General features: G+C 43.5%; 1 protein-coding gene and 1 non-coding gene across 2 annotated transcripts; both read right to left on the minus strand.

Annotated features, from left to right (window-relative positions):
* Window positions 1–828: 828 nt before the first annotated feature.
* On the minus strand, window positions 829–22,692 carry LOC142972053 (inactive phospholipase C-like protein 2). The gene is made up of 12 exons (XM_076112853.1): window positions 22,150–22,692; window positions 14,417–14,518; window positions 13,832–13,981; window positions 13,064–13,224; window positions 12,354–12,822; window positions 10,983–12,206; window positions 10,639–10,888; window positions 10,190–10,476; window positions 9,212–9,415; window positions 7,107–7,182; window positions 2,365–2,474; window positions 829–2,167 (listed from the first exon to the last, which is right to left on the minus strand). The coding sequence occupies exons 1-12, from the start codon at window positions 22,366–22,368 to the stop codon at window positions 2,018–2,020; spliced, it is 3,402 nt and encodes a 1,133-aa protein (XP_075968968.1). The 5' UTR covers window positions 22,369–22,692; the 3' UTR covers window positions 829–2,017.
* trnal-uaa (transfer RNA leucine (anticodon UAA)) lies at window positions 15,502–15,584 on the minus strand. Its single transcript has one exon. It is a non-coding gene; the product is annotated as a tRNA-Leu (tRNA).
* Window positions 22,693–23,889: the final 1,197 nt, after the last annotated feature.

The following is a 23,889-nucleotide window of genomic DNA, read 5'->3' on the forward strand; positions in this document are numbered from 1 at the left end:
TCTTCTTTGTTGGTTCTCACGTAAAAGACAAAAGGTGTTGTGAGGAGCAACAGACTGGATGGAGACGAGGACTTCAAGGTGAGGAGAGGTGAAACCTGAAAACCATACCGTCTACACATTTTTTTTCAACATACTATAATATGGCTTTTATTTGACAGGGGTATTTACTTGGTTCCAATCTGCAACACAACACTACATGTCACTAAATCTTACACACTGTTCCTTTAACATCATTAATGGTTGAATACTCTGCTGTACACTGTCTTAACAAGCAACACAACTGATACAAATCATCACTTTTGTAGAGTTTCTAGTTCTATTTCAAGTTAGCGTTGACACTGTAAAGTGTATTACAGAATAATCTAGATCCCGTTCTACATACAAAGGTACAATAGGTGGCGGACGCACCTAAAACTTGGCATTGCAATGTGTCAAAAAAGTAAAAGAAGAAAACACTGGAAAGCAGAGAATTGCATAATGTTCACTTGGTATTAAAGATTTGTGTTGTGTTCATATATTACGTCTGTTCACTAAAGGGTCAAACTTAAAAGGCAGTTACTCCTAAACCTTAGATCAGATCAACTCTACAACTTTACCTCTGGGACCATCCATGTACTGTATATTAATGAATGTGTTATTTGAATGTATGAATAACTTACCTTCCAATTAATAGTTGCTCTATATTTACAGTTATTAGCATCAGCTCTGACATTGTGAGACCATAACGTGTTTGTGTCATTTCTTACACCAGTGAAAATAAGGGTTTGAAATCTTGAACTTTATAGTTTAAAATCTGGATCAAAACAAAAAGAGACACAGGAGCACCGGTCATTTAAAAACTAGTTTATTTCCATCCCGACATTGAAGGAAGGTAATGGTGAACTGCAACCTTTTACAGAGCTGAACAGGCCGAGCCTCATCTACTGCACCGATGCCTGGAATGATGTCATTCAGGATCAATAACTTATGTAAAATATTCTTCACAGCAAAAGGATTGAAACTACATAGTAAAATACTGTACAGTGTTTTGCACACATAGTAAGCACTTTCAACACAACAGTATTTGTTCCCTAGAGGCAGACTTTTACAGATGTGGAGTTGATCATTGTGACGGGTAACTGGTTTAGGTAGCACAAGCGCTGAAGGGAAATACAAAAATATAGAATTATATGTGATAATATTTAGAGGGTGAAGTGCTTTCGTGGCAAGAGAAGGTGATTGGATGAAGAGCAGCAATCCAGGACCTACAGATGCTGAATGGGAATACGTTGCAGAGGGATATAAACGGGCTGCACTGGTCCAAGAGATAAACTGTTCAAATACCAAAAACATCCACAGACTCCTGCTCATCTCCCACTTATATAATCGAGGACGAGTGTTCCATTTAAACATACCCTAACACAGTTATGATTTCAATCCTTGCTTGACATTGCAAGATGGTGGCTTTGAAAAGCACAAGCTGCTAACATGTGAAGGTGGCTGTTTTCAAAATAACATTTTCAAAGACTTTGATCACTTTTTCTTTTACTGAGCATTCAGTCATCTCACACTGCCCTAGAAAAATGACAAATTTTCCTCCCTCTTCAAGACACATTGCACATAAGAAGAGGTTGATATACATTTGTCGTATTTACAATTTAATGCAGATAACTTAACCTTGGCTTAATGTCTAACTACATTCATCTTCCCAGCGTCATTTATCTCCAGAGTCCTGTCAGCAGTGCCCTGACTCTGCTGCTCTCGAGTGTTATCTGTGACAGGTGGGTGGACAGTGGCTGTATTTTGAAGATCTTTTAAGGACTTTCAGGCATTCATCGACTCTTCTGTTCTTCTCTTTTAAAAACACAGTACTACAGCTCTCCCGTAGCAGTTTGACAGTCTGACACTAAGGCAAAGTAAGACCACAGAACATTTCAATTACATGAAAAGGGTTTGTTACAGCAGCTACGATGGCAATTTGGTCACGTCCTCTTTGATTCGCTTGTTATGTCCAGGGTCCTCTTACACTCGTGGTGGGTTAGTCCTCCTGGCTTCGTCGGGTTTGGGAGCGGACTCTTTTCAGTCCTACACCCTCCTTGGTGAGATTTCCAGTCAACGCGGCATCGTGGACCTGCTTCATGTTCTCCTGGACTTCAGCTTTGGCGTGCTTCAGCAGGTCGGCCTGACCCTGAGAGAGAAAACAGGGGAAATCAGGAGAGAAGTGAGGGAGTACAGGGTAGCAAGGAGAGACAGGGACAGAGGGTAGAAGTGGAGGGAGGGAGGTGGAAAGAGAGCAAAAAGATGAGCAACTAGCTAGAGGCCAGAAACATGTAGTGGTCTACCCCGAGGGCTGTTTTCTTTTTTGTACGAGTGTGTGTTGCTGACCTTAAGGATGGTGATGTTCCAGCTGAAACTGTCCAGAGCCCGACTGACCTTGCGACCCCTCAGCCCCTCCTTCGCCGCCAGACTCTGCAGCTTCTCATGAAACTCCATGGCTAGAGCCGAAAATACACAAAACCGATAACAAGATCATCGATCATTCCTGTGTAGATGTAATTGTACGCAATACGAAAAGAGAATTATAGCAGATGCTATTAGTATCCTGGTGTGAGAATCCAACAATACTATTTGCACCTGGGCGGAATAGTCAACGTGGCTGTTTGCACCCGGGTGTAAACTGTGACAAAAAACTGAAAAATAATAATGATTAAAAAAATAATGTCAACTTAGTGTAAAAATAACCTTCTTACAAGAATTAAACCCCAGTCCCCGAGGTGAAAGTCATGAGTTTGACCCATTAATCCACCACAAAATACTCCCTACACACATACCTTTTCACTCTTTATATCACTACTAGTATTGTTATTACTACAAATTTTTTCCTTTTGCTTAATTATTGCTAAATTAACATTGCTATTTGCCGGTCTCTTGCTCTGTGTGTTAGCAGTAGAAAAACTAAATTAGACGAGTCAATATTCAACATTCGTGTCAAAAAACAGTATTTAGTTAAAGGGATTGGCTCCCTTTGGCTATTAGGAGTATGTGAGATTCAGTAGGTTGCTCCCACACACTATAGGACACAACAGTGATTATACACTCAGTTCAGTGAGTTCAGTTAGAAAGGTGTTCTCTCACCTATTGCCTTTATTTCTCTTGATAACATTGACAAATTCTGACGTCATCGTATCTGACCAATCATCTTTTTGCCTGCATTCCTCAAACCAACCGGCCTGTGAGTTTCCATCATCCACCTGCAGGCTTTACTCCACCAACACCAGCACCTAGACTCTGGGGAGTCCTGTCCTCTCTCCAGTCTTCATATTGGGCCCACGCTGAATGAAGAGGCTTCACATCAATCGGGCCCTACGTCGCCACCCTCAATTAATTGTTGTACAACTTCTAATTAATTTCTACTCGGACCATAAGCATCAGATTTCACAAAGTGAGAGAAGAAGAAACAGAATGAGCAATGACGGATCCAGAGGAATGATGGAAAATCTGAAAGACGAGAGAGAGCGTAATAAAAGTCGGGCCGCCGGATAGTTAGAGTGTGTGCAGTGTGTGTGTCTGGCTTCCTCTGACCGCTCCAGGCCACTGTTACCATGGAAACCCGGAAGTGGGTTAACACAGGGCACACATCTCTGCGAGCCATCAACGAGAGCCCAGACGTTAAACGTGCCAAGCTGGGGACCACACACACACACACACACACACACACACACACACTGAGAAAAGAGTAAACAGATTGGACGCGAGTTTAACAATTCCTCACACAAAAATCCCCTCTCTGTCACTAGACGTCTGCAAACACTGACACACACCTGCACACACATACGTTTGTCGCTGCGCTACGTTCACACACACCTACAGAAGTTGCTTGAATAATAACCTTTACCGCGCGGTTGCTAGGCAACTCGAAGCCTACGTGCCAATGAAACGCGTGTGTGTGTGTGTGTGTGCGTGTGTCTATTTCCCTGTGAAACCAAGTGAAGCCAATGGAGGGAACATTATTTCCAAGCCAATACTTGGACAGTGAGCACACACAGATAAACAGAAATATGGTCCTGACCCAGAGGTAGCAGAACGAGCATCACCTTCACTTCCTGTCCTCTATCTGAACTGTGAGCGTTTGTGACAGGAAGAGAACACAGATCTCACTTTTAGCCTGATTTAATTAAGAAACAACCAGGTGTGAGTCTCACCACTATACAGGTCAGGGCCCTGGAGGAAAAGCAGCTGCTCAACTGAGGTTCTTAAAAGGGTCAGTTCACCCAAAATACACAAAAAAAAAAAATATTTGGGGATGGGGGATAAGATCTGGTGGGTGTGACGGCTCCAGCATACGATTCAATCATTTTTCTTACTCATCAGACCATTCAGTGAGTCCTCAAGCTAATGCATGATAATCCATTATCAAAATGATGAAACCATTACATGGTTTGTCCAACAGGTAGCACTAACAAGTTCCTTTTCAACTACAAAATGTGTCTTTCAGCACCTACGTCACAATTCTTTAACAGACAATTTGAAGGGAAACTTCTCCAAATGTTTGTTGATCATGTCCAATCTATTTTAAAACTGAATATCAACTGATGTATCATTTTCTGATTGTTAAGACGCTAGTATTGGTTATGTGCTTTCACATACCTTTAGTGGTATTGATAATATTTGAATTTGACCTCCCTGTGCATTGTTTTCATTGGAACTACTAACTAGAAAATAAATAGTCTCACAGTGTGTTGTAATAAGGACATTGTTTTGGGAAAAACACAAGACTGATAATAATTTAAAAAGCAACGTAATTCCCCCCCAAAATGTTCTTTTTCTATCTGACCTCCAGTGATTTAACTTCTCACTTTGGTGCAGTGATGTAGCTCCACCCTGAATGTGGAACAGTGTGCTGACGCAACAATGATGACTGAGATTGAGTGTAGAGACTAGGGGAGACGGCAAAATATGTCAGCGTTAAGTTACTTTTTATAAAGTTTTAAGTGATAAAGAGACAAAACTATTTGCATGACTATATATACCACTAGAAGAGATAAAATGAGTGTTTTATAAATTTGGATGAACCGGCCCTTTGACACACCAACACATTCTGATGCTCTCTCCTCTCCCGTGGTGTGCTTGTCTTCCTCCCAGCATTGCCTGTAGCTATCCATCTCTGCCATCCATCTTCCCATGGCTTTCTTCTCCCTCTCCGTTTCATCTCTCTCTGCTCTGATGTAACAGTGCAGACATCCATCTCTGCCACCAGCCGTCCCATGGCTCCCTCTGTGTGACCTGTTTATGTGTTCCCGTTGCCCACCCCCTCTTCCAAGGCTAAGCGGAGGACCTCCGCCTTTGGATCACCTGATCGCCATCTTTACTCTGTACACACAGGAAGAGCTTTGTTCACAAGATCAGACCTCCGGCTCTGCAGCAGCTCTTTATCAGATGAACATACTGGCACTAACCTATCTCACTTTAAAATCTCACTCTATTTACCAATAACACTAGAAGTGATCACATGTGAAATACAAGTATAAGAGTATATATATATATATATATACATACATATATACTGTGGCTCCAGAAAACCTAAAATGAAGTTCAGTTGAGGATGGAATGAGTTGTTTGGGAGCAAAGTGGATAGAGTGCAAAATTGTAAACAACATTACGGTAATCTCTGTTAAACACTCTCTTTCTCCACAATGGCCAAAGCTGAACCATCATCTTCCTCTCAAAATAACAATTCACCCTCAGGTTTACATACATCTTTCCTTCATCTCCTCTTTTCTATTCGCGGCAGTATTGAAAAGCTGACGAGCTTGTGTGCATTTCAACCCACGCTGTTCCTATAAGGTCAACAAAATGTAGCACATAGTTGAACTTTGTAGTCCGTGAACATGTTTTATATTTGTTATTTTAAAGGCCCTTCTAGGGATTGGCATTGGAAATTAGCATTAGCTAAAAATGCTGATACATTGCATTGGAAATTAACAATAACTCTTAAATATAATGATGTTTGTTACTGCGGCTTTATAAAATCCAGCACTACAGAATTATATAAATTACGTGAATTTGTTTATTTTGTCTCTCCAAGCCACTGGGTTAACATTTCCAAATGTCAATCACAGTGTCTCCTGAGTGGCAGCTGAAGACTGAGCCGAGGTGGGGAAGGGGATGTGTGTTTGTGTGAGTGTTGGTGTTTGTGGGTTGTTTATTGCCACTCTGACGACAGTCTGGCTGACTGATGTCAGATCATCCAGACGGTCCTCCTGAAGTAAACAAACCTCTGCCAAACATCACAGGAGTGATATCAGCAGGTCAGCTACGGTGCCCTTCGCTTAACCGACGGAAGGATGATCGATGGCGGGAGCTGCACAAATTTAACCCCCCTCTATCCAAAACATACAAATAAACTGGGCCGGTATAAATACTTATTTACATGTAACCTCTCGTGACACTGTTGCTTAGGCAGATTTCTGCAGAAGATGGGATTGGAAAAATATTGTGGGAAAGGAGAGGACAGGAAAGAAAAGAGCATTAGAAGAGAGAAAAGGAAAAGAAAGTAAATGGGATACAAGAAGATGAAAGGATACAGGGAGATGAGAGGAAAGAGCATGATAGAAAAGAAAAGGAAATGGGATAGGCGGGAGAGGAAAAGAAAGGGAAGAATGAGAGGAAAGAAGATGCAAGAAGAGGAGAAAATGAAAAGAGATATAAGACAAGGAGAACAGAGGAGAGGAAATTGTAAAAGCAGAATCAAAGGAGAATGACAGAAAAGAGAGAAAAGATGATACAAGAAAAGGGGAAGAGAGAGCATGAGGGGAGAGAGAAGGAAAGACAAAGACAAATTAGAGGAAAGGAAAGAGGATACTAGAAGAGATAAGAGGGAATGAGAGGAGAGGAGAGAGCATAAGAGGAGAGGAAATTAAATGAGGGAAGTTAAGTTAATGACAAAAGCAGCGGCTGCAGTGTGGATAGCAGCACTGTTGAAGAGGCTGTGTGGGAGTTGCCATGAGTTGACTGGGAACATCAGCATGGTTTCAACACAAACATCATAACACACTGTCTTCATAGCGTCTTCATAGCGGCGTCACACACACACACACACACACACACACACACACACGGGTACACACCCATCGTCTGTATCTGTAGGATCCTGTCGTGGATTCCATCGGAGAGCTCGATCACCGCTCTGCTCGCTTGGACCATCTGCAGACAGGGAAACATCTATTAGCATGTAACCCACACGGCTGTAGTGCACCATCAACCCTTTACGAATTAGCCATCTTGTTGCGTAAATCACACATTTAAGCACATGTACAGTCTGTCTGATTGTCTGGTGTAAAAGGACACAATATACTACACATTCAATTGGTGTAAAATCACATGAGAGGTGAAGATTTACAATTAAATATCACGCTGTTGTTTTACATATTTTGGTGACTGAATTATCCAGTTGGAGTTCCCACTGTTGAATGTTTTACCACAAATTGCACAGTAGACACAACTACACAAGCAAGCATGTGAAGGTACCCACAAAGAAGTGACAGCTCTTTCAAATTGATAACCCCACACACACACACACACACACACACACACACACACACACACACACACACACACACACACACAGGAATGGCATGAGCAGCTTTAGCCTGATTAATTCTGCACTTCCTCTCATCCTGCTGGGACGTGAACCCCGCTGGAGAACAAAAGAACACTGTTCGACAAATAAGGGATTAACTACAGTACATAAATTTGACCAGATCCAAGACACACACACACACACACACACACACACACAGAGACCTATTTCCCTATTTCCTGTCTCTGTCGTTTGCCTCTCCCTCCCGGCATCAGGATTGAGGTGTGCAATCCATTTAGCTGAACGACATTCAAATCTATACTAATGGTATTCAGCAAGCTTTTTCAACTCTGATCCGCTTGACTGGAAACGGAAGCGACTAAACACACACACAGAGACACACACAAACACACATTTTCACGAACACACTAATGCACAAATAGAATAGTTGCATAGCAGTGATAAACAACCCTATTTAAATTAAAGTGTCACGGTTTATACACCGGCGCCTTAATCATAACTTAATAAGACTAGAGACAGATCTATTTGTCTCTAGTACAGCCGGTTTTTGGCTACAAACCCTCCCTCACTCACAATGCACACACACACACACACACACACACACACACACACACACACACACACACACACACACACACACACACACACACACACACACACACAAACACATCACATTGTGCTCTCTTGACATTATCTCTATATTGGCAATTCATACTGACTATCCATCACCCTACCGAAGAGACTCCTGTGGAATATCTAATATCAAACACAAACAAGTGCACTTTGAGTAAATATCAATTGAAAAAGTATTGCAGGGGCCAGACAGATGGCGAAATAAAGGGGTGTAATGTTGTTTGCCGCAGCAACACTTGAACATGGCAGGACAGGCTAGAGTGCTGGACCACATATAGGTGGCCTGTCACAGTCTAACAAGACCCAGAGGGAAAAAGAGGAGGCAGGAACTAAGAGCGATCAATGAGTGAAAGAAGGGATGAGTAAGAGGCTGAAAGACGGAGGTAGAGACCACAGGGAAATATGTTAAAAGTGAGGACAGAGAGAAAGGCTGTCATTCTATCCTTGCAGCTGAGCAAGCTAAACTCAGCCAAACAAACGGTTAATCCCACCTTATTGACTACTTGATGAGATGACTAACAGACCAAACTGACCCCTCTGACCTCTAGTTTTCCTCTGTCCCTCTTTCTCTCTTTGTATGTATTTCTAAGGCGGAGGCTGGATTTCTTTTTAGACATCATTAAATAAATTAAGTCTTGTTGAACAACTTTCTCCTCAGTCGATGAAAGTTTATTTGGGTGGAAACACACAGTGGATTCAGGCCAAGGGAAGGATGTGTTTACTGGGCCTTGGTAGTCCCAGAACAAATGGGAATGTTGTCTGCTACATAACAATGAAGAGCTCACATTGTGTTTGAGAATACATTGGTTTAAAAGGAAGCTTTTGTCTGGGAGTGGGGTTCATTGTTAGGTCAAGCACACAGGAGACGGGAGGTGGTTCACTGATTTGTGATCTTTGTTGCTTTTGTTTGCGCTTTCCTTCCTTTTCTATGTATTTCAGAGATGAGAAACTCCATCTGGTGAACAACCACAAGTATGGAACTGTCTCTTCCTTCCTCACCATTGCATAGGTGGAGACAACCCGGCGAAGGACGTCCGGCAGGGGCCCCTGGGGCTCCAGTGTGGGGTAGTGGTCAAAGAGGTTGAACAGTAGTAAAGGCGCCCCATCTGGTCCTGACACCCTGGAGCCCAGAGCCAGGACGCATTGCATGAGGTTAGCCACCGCTGACACCCCACACAGCTCCCTGAACACTGCTACTGAGTTCTGGTGAAGAAAGAAAAGAAAAGAGGACCGACAGATATAATACCCTGCAAATTCAAACGCACACAAAGTTTCACAATCTACCTCTTTCTTACTTCCTGACCCTGATGGAAAAACATAAAATCTGTAAAATCTCATTCCCACTCTGTCTCTCACTTGATTTGGTTTTTCTCTTTCACTCACACACACGCACACACCTACACACACACATAATCAAAAGTCACTTCTGCTACAGAGCTATTTGTCTTTTCCTTCTACTATTGATTTGCTCTCTGTAGTTCTCTCCTGCAGCTGTGCTGTTGTAGTAGTTCAGGTTGAAACAGAAGAAATGAATAGACGCGGATGACAACAGTCTCATCACACTGACTGAGCGTATAATTACTCTTTTTATTGCCCAAAGGTGACACACACAGACAAAAATGCTGCATGGCTTATAAAGGTTAGATGAGCTTTTTTTCAACTATTGACTAGAACACCAGTGGCAGTCTTCCCTTTTCTTCTTTACAGTTGTAGAATAATCGCCGTTCAATCTCAATATATTGATAATGAGCAAGAGAGGTGAGATATACCTTTTCACTTGCAAGTGCAACATATTTATATTGTTTGTGTTGTCTGACAAAGAGCTCAAAACCCACATTCAAAGCAGCAAATAATCACATTTGAAGCTGGAAGCCAGTATTTGTTTTTCATTTTTGCCTGATAAATGACTTGAATACAAAGATTTATCGAAACCGTTGTTGACTGGCGAAGTGATCACAAAGTAATTTTTTCACTCACCTGCATATTTCCCCTCAGGTCTGTGGCTTCTCTCAGCGGAGGAGCAGCCATCTTGAAAACCTCATCCACAGCCCGGACCCCCAAGTCCCTCAGAGCTGTGTAGTCCCTCCCCTTGCGGGCCTTCCGCACAGACATTCCCCTTTTGTGAGGCTTTCCCCCTCCCCTCCGATTGGTGAGGGCCACATGGACAAACAGATTGGCGTGAGCAAGTTCCTCTCCTGTCAGAGACTGGAGTGGTATATGTCGGTAGCCCGGTTGAAGACACTCCAGAGGGATGGTGTACTGGCCTGTGGTAGAAGGGAAATCACAATTCATTTGAAAAAAATCTAAAAACATGTCCAGTAAAAACTCTTAAACAGTCTGATCCACTCTTACAAACTCAAACTATGAAATCGTTGTGTTTGAGTCCATTTACAGTCACCCCTCTGACCTCTGACCCTGACACCTACCTATGAACTCATCGCCTATGAAATCGTCATCCAGCACCACAAAGCGAACCATGGCGAGCTCCGGCAGGTTGATCTGGAACTCAAAGCTCTCATCAAAGACAGGGTTGTCCCCATTCTGTGTCACCGTCCTGGTGCGGCGCTCTGCGCAGTCAGCTGGGATACCGTGGATCTCAACGTACACGTAGGGGTCCACTACGTCTCCTTTGGCCCCGGCACCACGTGGCTTGGGCAGGTTCTGACCGCTTATCACCTGGGAGGCCAGAAACACAATCATGAGTTTAGAGGATTTTTCCAGTTTATTAGAACTCAACATTTGTTGTGGTCGAAGCATTATTCCAGCACACCTTCACATGGAGCAGCTGTGGAGACACACCAGGCACCGTGTCTCTGGTGTCTGCACTGAAATAAGACACCTCCTGCCGCATGATGGCTGGCCGCAGAACGTAACCGCAGTTCCCATTCTGCCGGAACCAGGCTATGTTCAGGTCCATCATCAGTCCTGCTGTCTGAAAATTCATAGACACAATCTGGCAACCGTACTTCCACAGGTCCTGAGGGTTCATATTGCTCGAGTCAATACGCATGGGGTTGGGGTACACCCGTGACAGGAAATGCTTGTTGTGGTTGACAAAGTCTCCAGGGCTTTCGCCAGCGAGACGCACGGCCAGAGACTCATGAAAGGAACACAGTTCCCAAGGGTTTTGGCTTTTGGTCGATGTGGGGAAGTCAATGAAGCGGACTGAGCGGCAAAGAGTTACTAGGTCAGAGAGCTCCTTCAAGAGTTGTAAACGTTTGGGGACAAGATGTTGAGGATTAGACTGAGTCACTGCTGTGAAAGAGACATTTTTCTGCACCATGTCCTTCTCATTTCCTCCAGGCGCTGCCACTCCACTGTTAACCGCTTTCATCCTTTGACACATCTCTGCCCCTTCATCCTCCTCACTTACCTCCCCGTCCTCCCCATCAGGACCTGGCCCCAACTTCTTACCCTTTAGTAGAATTCGATGCCTTAGCGCATGTGGCGATGGTAAGTATGACTCCCCTTCGTATGGCGGATCTCTGTATAACTTCTCCCCTAGTATCCTCATGAGATGTTGCCACATCACCTTCTGCTGTGGAAGTGAACAGTGGTTCTCAAGACATATAATTAATGGGTACTGCGAGGCCACAAACGCAAATCTTCCAATTGCTTCTAACACACAGCGCAGGGCCAGTGGTGGTGAGAGAGTGTGTCCAGTGCACACCACCGGCTCCCCATCGGGGCCGTCCCAAACGTCCACCTCCACACAACGGCAACCCATCTTCAGCACGCGGATGTAGCCAGAGATGTCAGACGGGCCACGAAACTGGTCCTCGATGAGGTAGGTGTTGTGGGAGGAGCTGATGTAGTAGTGGGACAAAGGCTGGCACATGTCCTGGCACACGGTGTCGTGCTCCTTGTCGAAGAGGTGGCACTCTGGCGAGGTGAGGTAGCTGGTGAAGCCATCCAGTGACAGGTATCCCTCCTGCTGGCCCTCCTGCGATGGCTCGTGGGACTGGATGAGCTTCAAGCTGGTCTCCTCACTCACCTGGAGGTCACAGTGAGAGAAGAGAATTGAGAGATGAAGGAAAGAAATTGGAAAGGGGTGTAATGATGTAATAAAGGCTGGGATTTGCAAATATATGTCTGACCTGTTTTCTGCTATTTGTATGCATGATTAATTCATGTTACCCACTTGAGTCATGCCTTGCTCAGCCTCGAGGAACCTCATCAGGTCTTTGGTGTCCAGGAACTCCTTGTTGCTAGAGAACTGCACCAACAGAAAGTAGATCTCTGGTCGTGTGCAAAAGTCATGGAAGACCTCAATGAACTGCTGCCTGGTGACTGGCTCATTTCTTCCTATTGCTCTTTTGTTTTCGACATGATCTTTAGCTCCAGGTTCATTATCTAGAGTGAGCCCACACATCCTCTCCCGAACTCTCTGGAGCTCTTTGAACCTGTGCTCCACTTTGCGGGCGCCGACCCCAGGGTTCACGCTCTGTATCAGCCTAACGGCCAACTGCAAGCGGATCCCTTCCTCCACGTCTTCCTGTCCGTCCGAATCAGCAGCAGAGGAGAACAACTGCTGCAGCCAGCCAAGACGAAGGCTGTCCTGGCTGCTGGAGAGCATGTCCAGGGCATGTTTCCCATACTGCATCAGATACCTGCGGGAAGAACGGACAAGGCAGATGCAATTGGACAGAATATTTTCCTTACTATACTGCATCACAATTTCTTTCATTTTTATCTCAGGTATTTCGCTGACTCTCACATAAAAAGCAATTCCTGCAACAGCAGAATAGCCCTCCACTGACAGCTTTTTCATTCATTTTATTGGTTTAGTTCAGCAAAAAACGCAGAGTCGTCCAGCAAATAAGACTGCTCCCAGTTCTTGCAGTGTCATACCTCAGGCCCGTCACCCAAATGTTCGCCACTTCAGCAGAGTTGGCCACCAGGTCCAAGCTTTCATACATCTCTCCATAGATGATGGAGAACGCACAGTCCTCGGAAATCTGCTCATAAACTCCGCTGGTGCGGAACGTTTCTGTGTTACGACCTGTCCGTACCTAGAGTGTGAGACCAGAAGTGAAACAAATCAACGGTTGCCTTCCTTACGATTCAGGGTTGTAAATATTCCCAATGCTTTAGTCTAAAGGACTCAGTGAGATCATTAATAAAGCGAGGGAGGGTGGATTTAGACCAGAGGTATTTAAAGAGGGAGAGGGCTCCTAACACCTCCAGGGGAGGCTCAGTTAATGGAAGTGAAAAAATCATCAGTTATTACATTGGTTATCAAAAGACGATCACATAGGATAACCTAATGTGTGTCAATTGGTTAAAGAAATAGTTTAGAGGGGAATTTGGGGGAATTTTACAGTTTTTCCCACTTCCCCAGAGTCATGAACTAATAAATGCCTTAGGACAAACCTTTTCTATTTATTTGGTATCGTCTGAAGTTATGTCAAACGATATTAGCAATAGTAGCTTCAATCTTGGTTCAATAGTGTGAATGGTCAAGTGGAATGTGAAGTGTCTATGGGTTCAAATAACATAATCAGCAAACTATATGGGGGGGGGGAGGGGGCGCCTGTTTCCCAGCTTTGTCTAAAGGAGGCCCACATTCTCAGACTTTGAAAACCCCTGATTTTAAAAAAAAATTCTCTGGACACTGACCTCTTTTATGGAGGCCAGAGAGATGCGGGCTTTGTCTGACTCCTTCTTGGATGGCTCCCAGCATAGAGCCTGGAGGCCTGCGTCCAGCAGGTAGTAACGCTGGTAAATACGGGAGTTGGTTCGGATTTTCTTCAGCTCAATCCCCTCAACCTGAAATGAATAGATGAAGTTGTCAACTGCTGACTTTCAGTGTAAAGCTCCCTCCATTTCAAGCTCCCTTTCGTGTCTGACAGGCTCAAAAGCCTGTGATCTATCATTCAACTCTTGATGCATACAAGGGACATTCACTATTTCATGCACATATAAGTAAAATGTATATGCAATGCAATATAAACAATCATTCAGTCCGACTATATCATATTTTAGTTTTTGTTGCGGGTTTGTTAAACATTTTTTAATTATTATACCTTTACTGTGTGATTACGTATTTATTATACTTGTTTTGATCTTGTTTTTCTACTTATGTCTCTTGTTTGTTCATTTGCACTATGCTGCTGTAATCCTGCAAATGTCCCCGCTGTGGGACTAATAAAGGATTATCTTATTTTATATTCCATGTAAAGGTTTACAATGTGGATGACCCACCATGGAGTGGATACAGTCTGCAGCACTGCTGATCTTCTTCTCTGACAGGCTGCTGCTGAAGGACACCGTCTTCTTCCTGTCCCGACCAGCACGTGACCCATTCTGATGAGGAGGGAGGAAAGGAAGGATGAAAGGACGGCGCAGATAAAGAAAGGAGCAGGAGGGGGAAGACAAATTAGTAGAAAGAGACAGACAGACAGTTATCCCTCTGAACAGTATTCTTTGCTTGGGCATGAAAAGCATTTATTTTCCATCCAGAATGGATCTCAAAGGATTAAAAAGGCATGTCAGTTTATATAACAATATATAAACACAGATTATTTGGTCTACTATATAGAGCCTCCTCCTCCCAATCTGTTGTCTTTCCTGACGCTAAAAGCCTTCGCTTGCCCTTGCCTTTCACCATTACACCATTAATCATACCTGACCAGACAGAGGCAGCAGCATTCTAATTGTGCCCCTCCGCAATGACGCTGGCAGACCCAATCAGTTTATCTGAGCTCACCATCGCAGCTCATCCGTCTGATTTATTGACCGATCAGATATCACCCCCACAGAGAACAGATAAGAGCATATATGTGGGCGAAGTTATTCAATTATGGATATTTTAGAGTCCTGATAAAATCCAATCAAAGACTTAATTGAAGCTAATCGAAGGTCTAAGCAGGATGACATAACTGTAGTTGATTCAATCCTAAAACTGACTGAGGACACCCACACACTCGACATATTACTGTCTTACTTACATACTGTAGGCCTATAAATCACAAGCAGGGAAGCAAAAAGTAACAGACAATATGTAATAAAAATAAATCTTTAAAATCAAAATTGTAATTCTACAATACAAACACAGATTCTGGTTTTCTGAAAATTCAAAATACTTATAACTTTATTCCAATCTTCATATACATACATACAGGTAACCTGAACTTTGGGGAGTAATTTAACATCCGGTCAGTGGGGAGCCGGTGATAGAACCAACAACCTTGTTGTTGCCACTAATTGAGCTACAGCCACACCATAATCTCTTATGACAATTATTTTCATAAGTGATGTTATGTATTCAACTAATTTTGGTAATACAATACCAGGAGTGGGGTTCGAACCCACGAGGGCATTTGCCCATTGGGTCTTAAGTCCAACGCCTTAACCACTCGGCCATCCTGGTGCTATGCAATGACGTACTGTCAAGACTTCATTATCACATATATTATCTTTTCTCCATTAAAGTGTCTCTCCTGATTAAAATACATAAAGGTATAATAAAGCTAATATGGTTTGTAGGATTTAAGAAGTCCAAATAGATCAGACGAGTAGGCCGATCAACATTTTCATATTCATAGTGATCTGTGATCAGCGGCATATTAACATACTCATCAGCATGACTCTGACTTCATTCAAATAAGAGTTCATATGAGAGCACTTGGATCTTTTATGAGAGAGGAGAGGAGGGAACCATTCATATGAAAGAAATCTGGGGATCTGGGGGATATGAAAGGCCAAAAGAGATGAGAGAAAGAAAAGATCCTGTGTTTCATCTAAAGAATATGAATGAACACATGAGAGAGGGGAAGCATAACTCACAGAGGATGAAAAGGTTTCCTTCAGAAAGCATCACAAATCCTCATATAATTAGCTCATTAGGATGGAGAAGTGTTACCAATGGCGACAAGTTTGTTTTTGAGGCGGCATGATGAGGGCGGCGTTGCTCTAAAAATACGCCTGGTGCCTTGGGGTATGATAGAAGGGGTGTGGCGAGAGAGACAGTACGTCTTTCCTTCAAGACCCACCTTTTAATCTTACTCTGAAGACTGCAGGAAGAAAAAGGAAAAGCTCTCATAATCAGTTCTAGCCCCTAAAAAATATTTGAACAAAATAAAACACTGACTTCACCCTTTGTAGTGCTTCAGCAACGCCTCTAAAAGAAGAAGACTCAGACGCAGCTCCACCTCACCAGCAGCATGTATTTTGAAAAAAAGCACCCAATTTGAATATGAAAGCTCATGGGAAATTCCTCAGTGACACAGAATGAGGCGCAGAGACAATACTTGTTGACTTAACTCACAAATACGTGGCACGTGCACCTTCACACAGGAGCGTACGGTACCACTCCAATCAGTCACCCTCTCTCATCCTTTCACACAGTGTGGTGACAGGCATCGGAGATTATCGGTGGTCTCGATCTGTATCTCTTCCTGTGTGTGTGTGTGTGTGTGTGTGTGGTCCTTGTGTGGCACAGAGCCACACGATACCCATGTACTCCACCGACATTTATGCACCATGTGACAAGTAACAAAAGCGTCATTCTTGATTAATAAACAGGTGATGGACAAATGTGCCTTCCCCTAAAAATCCAATAAACCTCTTATGGTGTGTGCCGGTCACGAGCTGTGTCTGCAGCGGGGGAAACACCAGCATGTCTCCCAGGGGCCTGTTTAACAGTTGAGATTCAATTATCTCATGTGTGGAGGCTGTCCTACACGTGCACCTCTGTGACGCCTACGACATGAATTTACCGATAAAGAGAGAGACATAACCAAACAACGCTGACGTCACTGTAGACTCTGAATGAATTATCCTGACAAGATGAAACTGGAGGGCACAGATTAACCTGCAACAGGATAAACACATGAATAAAAAACAAAAGGTACATTTATTGATTTTTCTATAAAAAAAAGCAGCACACACTGTCTAAGCAGATTAGAGCACAAACGCAGACACACAAATAACAAAACAAAACAAGTGCAGCCTCTATACCCTGATGAAAAAGAAAATCCATTCGACTTCAACCTCTGTTAGAATGTGCGGTATGTTTCCGTCACAAAGGCCCTATTTTGTTTTTCTGACTAAGCGGAAGATGAGTCTCCAAAACCACCACTGCGCTTCAAAACAGGAAGCCGCCTGTCAGCTCGTCACAGAGCTTCCTGTGGCTTCACTGAGGGCCAAGTGAAGCGACAACACAAAGGACAAAGAAACGGAGAAAGAAAGAATTCTTTATAGTAATGGCAGATGTCACTGAAAATGACTCCTAATTCTAATTATTGATCATTATCTTTAGGTTTAGCACATATGTGAGCCCATCAAATGATGTATTCATTATCTAAGATTACTGTGAATACATTTGGAAAATTAGGCACTGCTATGATTGACTGATGTCCCTGATAGAACACGATGACTGATTGAACTGTAGGGACAGATGGATGGATGAAGTGTGAGAGAAATGGGGAACACTGTGTGGCAGAGCAGTTTAGATGCAGTTATCAGAGAAGCACCCACAAGATGACAGAGATACATCACAGAAAACTAAAAAACTTGAGAAAAGGACACAGAGTAACAGAAAACGAAGAAGAAAAAAAGATGAGCTAAAAGAAGGATGGAGAGAAATAAATAAAGGAGCTCTTTGGTAGATCACTGTCTATGTCTTTATGCCTACAGAGCCCTGGGTATTTGCCTGTAGAAACCAGCATGGATGCAACACGCTTGTATCACTAATTACAGCGTCTCAGAGTCAGCAGGACGATGAAAGTCATTAGTGGGTGTCATCTTTGATCCACTAATTAAGACAAACAGTAAATCAGAGAAAGAGAGATGCTAGTTAGATGAGAGAATGTAAAGAATAGAGGAGTGAGAATTGGTGGGGAGGCAGATCCGTCTTCCCTCTAGCCTTGTGTGTTTGATGGCAGATGATGGATGATTAATGGCAGAGTTTATTCCAGTGCTGGAAAGGGGGGGGGGGATTTCATGGAAAAGTGAGATGATGTATGGAACGTGCAATACAAGCCTTCAATAAGAAAGTCTTATTATTATAATCTGAACACTCACGTGAGGGTGCCAGCAGCCAGCAGTATGTGTGTGTGTGTGCATATAGTTCTACTCATCACATTATACCATGGCTAAGGAATAATTGCTCCTGATTGGCTGGCAGGTGTCCATCACAACCGTATAGTTACAATCAACCACTGCACAAGACCGTTACACTGCAGGTAACCACAGCAACAATAATGATGCTTCATCCCATGCACTCAGTTAACTCTTACTGATGAAACTGAGCTAAACGTGGGTTCAAATAGATGAGAACGTACACACAGCTGCACACGTGTGTGTGACTGCAGTGGAGGACGGGACATTAGCGACAAACAGGGCGCAGGAAGCACTATGTGGTCGAGTCTTTCAGTCAGCGGCTTAATTAATGTCTGGCAATACTGTTAAACACAAAATGTGGTGAGCATTCACAGTAACTCAACTGCTGTCTGCCTGTAAAACCCCTGCCCTTGTGGCAAGTAGAGCTGCAGCTCTTTTACGCCTCAAACCTTTGAAGTCCAAAGAACTGCAGGCGCACACACAAACACAGTCACAGACACAATCAAACGCACAGTCACAGACACAATCAAACGCACAAAATGAAACAAGTAAAGGTTGACTTGAAAAGGTCATCTTGTCAGAGAGCTAACCACGATTTCAGCTGACAAACGTCACAGATTCATTTACTGAAGGTAGGAGGCCCGCTAAGACCACGAACAGGCGGTTGGAGCCTTGAGTCGGGCATCAATGATCAAAGCGCTGAGCGGGGCTTTCACACGCCTCAGTGATGACTTGAGGTGAGGCTCAAAAACAGGCACAAACTCAAGACACACACGTGGATGGCTGGATGTATATTATGAATCTCCAGAGGAGATCAGAGTAGCTGAATGTTCTGTGGCTCCATCACAATCAGTGAGAAGGTTTATCCACTCCCTGTGCTGTGCAGGGGTCATGCTTATGCAGGCTAAAGTAGTTTAAAGCAGGCTACATATGTTGATCTGAACTGCAGGAGGTGCTCAGGGCTGCTCTGACTCAAACAACCCCAGCTGTGTGCTAACGCCTCTGGCTAATGCTGCTCCCTCGGTCTGAAAACACACACACAAAAATACATATGCACACACACAACCCCATTAGACATGCATACTGATGAAGGTTCACACACTAAAATATGCTGTCCAGTAAATCACATGTCTCAACATGTGATGAAAGTTAAAGGAACCCAAACATTTTGGGAAATACACATGTTCACTCTAATGTCTGTCTGCTAGATATAACGCTGGAGCCAAGAGAGGGTTAGCTTAGCTTAGCATAAGGTCTGGAAACAGCCTGGCTCGCTCTACATTTGTGTTTTCGTGCAAATCAAACAAACAAGACACAATGTGTTGATTAGTGAGCTTTACGGGTGCTGTTGTGCAGATTTGTTACCTTTGTACGGAGCCAGGCTAGCTGTTTCCCTTTACTTTCAGCCATTATGCTAAGCTAAGATAACCTTTTCCTTGCCCCAGTGTCATACTGGGTAAGTGGTGTCGATCTTCTCATCTAACTCTCAGCAAGAAAGCAAATGAATGCATATATCAAAAAATGTTATTCCTGAGGTTTTAGGATACGTTGAAGCATTGCAGTCACCTTTAAGAGTTGAGGCAGTTCTTGTCTTATGTGGATATATGCTTGGATATATAGTTTGTGGTAGATTCTCTCTCACACGCACATAAACATGCCAAGCATGTATTTCTGAGTCTTATAGTACAGTTTTGGCATGAGTAATATGAGAGCTGGATGGCAGATATTTGCTGCGCCTAGCTGTGTTTTACTGGATGTCAAGTCTGTGCAAGTGTGTGCTTCTGTGAGTGTGCTTTAAAACACAGACAAAGAGAGAGTCTGGTGGTTATCTACACATCTAGATGAACTCGAAACAGACACAAACTGAGCGGGCAACTGATTCTGCATCTCCTTCACGCACACGAGAGAGCGAGACAGAATAAGTGAGAGGACGGCGGAGAGCATGAAGAACATACTGATGAAACGCAATTAAAGGTACTCTCATTACCTCAGTCGACGCCGACGGGAGCGCGCACACACACACACACACACACACACACACACTGGACATTAATCACATGACTCCTGTGAAAAGCAGTCTGGAATGTCACATTTCCTGTTTATCTGCCTACATACCACCCCAGACTCCTATTGTGTGGAATCCTGAGTTGAGCCATTGGGGTAGTTTGGGAAACAGCAGAACAGACTGTTGTGCTGACGACTGGGTTCATAACTCTGAGCTCCATCTATCTTAAGCCTCAGGTGTCTGGGATTCAAAATACAAGCACGTTTATGGTGAAAGAACAAACGTATGCGCACTGCTGTGATGAATGCTTTGCTGCACGTTCTCAGCATTAAGTGTGCCCACTGAATATCGACAAATCGAATTCATCATCATACCACAAATGCATGCTTCAATACACGGGATGCATATGCAGTGTACAGCATTTCTCCCCCCACGCTGTCCTGCATTAACTACACTCCTTGAAGTGCAGGTGATGTTCTGCATGCAGAGCACACTTACTTAACACCATTTCTGACCCAGAATGAGATGCCAGAACGTCACTGAAGCAAAGTGTTTTTAAATCCTCTGTCGGGTTGGCTGCAATGTCGCAACACACAGAAACAAGACAAGAGCAGGCCTGCTGTGTGTGTGGGTAAGGAGGTGAGGAATATTTGTGTGTGTGTGTGTGTGTGTGTGTGTGTGTGTGTTTCAGTGAAAGAGCGGTAGAAAGTTAGGTGTCAACACCAACTGTTCATGACTTAATAGCAATATTGCAACATGAACCTTTCAAGGAAATTGGCCAACTAACTGGCTTCCTGCTTGCAGAGTGGGAGCCAATCAGACACAGAAGAAGCCATGCTTGAATAATCATGTCTTTACAGGCAGTAGCTCTGCAGAAAAGCAGCAACTCAATACAAGACCTCCCCCATGAAAAGTCGACACCATAAGAGCACAAAGTCAGTGGACGAGTTACTGATTAAATGTTAATGATATGACAATACTTTAAATGCCCTTTGAGTCAATAAAACAACATCATAAACTGCTGAGTGTGATATCTGTGTAAAGGGCTTAATATAAATAAACTTGACATAAGGGGCTCAGATCAGTGTAGGCAGCAGGGTTAATTCAACAGGGGTATTCAACTGTGAGCCACACATGGAGGGGTGCAATTTCTCATTTTAATCAAAGACGACAGCAGGTGATTTCACTTTTTAGTCTCTCTTCCTCCTCCTTCTCCCTGGCTGATGAAGTGCGAATACGTGACATTCCCTGCTGTAGTCTGTGACTGGAACAAAGCCTTCCCTGCACAGATCAACCCTATAAGACACATATGACTGCAAAGCTCTGACATTGCGTGTTTTTCCTGTGAGGTCATACTCGAGGCTTGGGGTCTAAAAGTTTGACAGGCTGCATCTAAACTCACTATCATCTTAAATGTGTCATGACGTCCATCTTTTATGCACACAATACTTCTACTCATTTGTCCAAATTTCTTCAACAGCATTGGCACCTGAGGGAGGCGACTGATTATTCTGCTATTGGACAGATGGAAAGGAAGCTGACAGGAAGCAGAGTCACAGTATTAACTGTTTATTTTTTCAAGTTGCAGAGTATATAAAGAGGTGTTGGGGGAGAGCTGAGTGTATTTATGAGTGTGTTAAGTCACACCATTCGGTAATGCTTTGATGGTGACTTTTTTTATTCCATACATGTTTGTGTGTAACCATGATATCCTACTTTATCTTGTCTCATCTTCTATTGAATCATTGCTCATTAAGTCAGGTCTACTATGGCAACAGTTTGCATGCATATTTAGTTTTGAAGTGTTTCCTCTTATATTTCAAATCAAGATGAGCCCCCCCCCCCCCCGATAGAAATGATGGCCTACCTTGATCAGACTGCTGCGTCGAGGGATTGATCCCGCGCTCTCCCACGTCGGGGACTCGCAGCTGGATTCGTTTTGGACCCTCTTCACGGTGTCCGACACGCCGCAGTTTCCGTTTGACACCGGCTCCCCTCGGTGCGTCTCCAGGCTCACTCCTGACGCAGCTTTCCAGCCAGCAACCGGTGGACCGACGGCGCTCTTGTTGTCTCCAAATTCAGCCATGGTGACACTTTTTTTTTGGGGGGGGGGGGGGGGATTTCTTAGATCTGTTGAAAGCGACACGGCTCCGAACGCAACGACGCTGCACGCGGATTCAGGCGTGCCATCGTGTGAAGTGAACGACAGGCGACCATGCGCAAAGGAAAACTTCTCTCTCTCTCTCGTAGTATCTTCCTCCTACACACGCACACACACACACACACATACACACTCACGGAGGGGGGGGGGTGACAGTAGGGGAGACAGCTGAGCGACAGCAGTGACCGACACCTTCTAGACGTCCACCGCCAACACTACTCAACACATCTCCGCGTTAGCTGGATGTGCGCTTGCGTTCAGGAAATGCACATGCCACGGAGGCTGTGTGCTCCTCCTCCGCCGCCGGCTCAATCTAAATCCTCATCACACTGTGCTACAGGACGACGCACATCATGATGATCTCCAAGCCTACATTTGAATCAGCCCCTGCTCTCTGTCTCGCTCCAGTCTTCACCAGCAGCCAATGGGTTTATGAGTGCAGCCAGCATAATAAAGCCGTCATCTGTCAGATGGGTGGGTGGTCTGAGCTCTCCTGTCCCTCCAGCAACGAAGTGTGATTTGGTGATTAAATCACTTTGTCTACTTGGGCTTTATAGATCAGTTATAAGCCATTACTAAGAACAACTTTTGAGTTGCCAGGTTGGGAAATCTCTCTGTAATTGGTTTGATGGTTTATTTCTTGAAAAAGGCTGCAGACTATCTTGACCAGTATCCATTTAGGCCCACTAACAACTGCTTTAACATTTATAACCGCAGATCGACCCTCTATTAATGACTTTTATTGACATTAATAAATGCCAACCCTCTATTAAAGACTTATTAATGATCATCAATACAAACGTGACAATTAAAATCCTTCATTAATGACTCCTAAACATGTATAACTGCAGACTTGGCGATTAAAACCCTCTATTAAAAATGTATTAACGGGTATCAATAGAAACGTGACAATTAAAAGCCTTCATTAATGACTTATAAACATTTAGAACTGAAGGCCTTATATTAAAACCCTCTATTCATTACCTTTTTACATTCATAACTGCAGACTTAATAATAAAACCCTCTATAAATGATTAATTAACATTCATAACTGTAGACTTGGTATTCAAGCACTTTATTAATTCCTTGGCATGAGTAGAAATCAGTATTGTGTCATCCTTGTATATTTTGAGAAAGTAAGCTATTGTCAAGGTATTTTTGCAGTTTAGACTCAAATTAATATTCTTTTGATATGCACGTTTGAGACAGTCCTTTGCATACCTAAACACACAGTAGAATGCTCCATCAACTGCACCTCTACAATTCAATTGAAATCAAGGTCATGGATTTTCCTCAAGGATCCGGGGGGGACACATTGTGATGCATTGCTTATGGATAAATGCCAAGATGCCTTCCTCAAGGATAAACGCCAAATAAAATGACTGAGTTCACTTTACCAGAACACAATTTCCCACTCAGAAAGTTTACACGGAGAGCAGTGCATCC

This window comes from Anarhichas minor, unplaced genomic scaffold (genome assembly GCF_050575085.1).
Source record: "Anarhichas minor isolate MPS153535 unplaced genomic scaffold, ASM5057508v1 ptg000051l, whole genome shotgun sequence".
Lineage (NCBI taxonomy): Eukaryota > Metazoa > Chordata > Actinopteri > Perciformes > Anarhichadidae > Anarhichas > Anarhichas minor.

What these genes read in the sequence shown, in the direction of transcription:
- LOC142972053 (XM_076112853.1), bottom strand. Translation starts at nt 22,368, where the DNA reads ATGGCTGAATTTGGAGACAACAAGAGCGCCGTCGGTCCACCGGTTGCT. An exon ending in ACCTGAGGGGAAATATGCAG is followed by an intron (nt 9,416 to 10,189) that starts GTGAGTGAAAAA and finishes TTTCTTCACCAG; the next exon opens with AACTCAGTAGCAGTGTTCAG. An exon ending in TTGTCTCCACCTATGCAATG is followed by an intron (nt 7,183 to 9,211) that starts GTGAGGAAGGAA and finishes CCCTGTCTGCAG; the next exon opens with ATGGTCCAAGCGAGCAGAGC.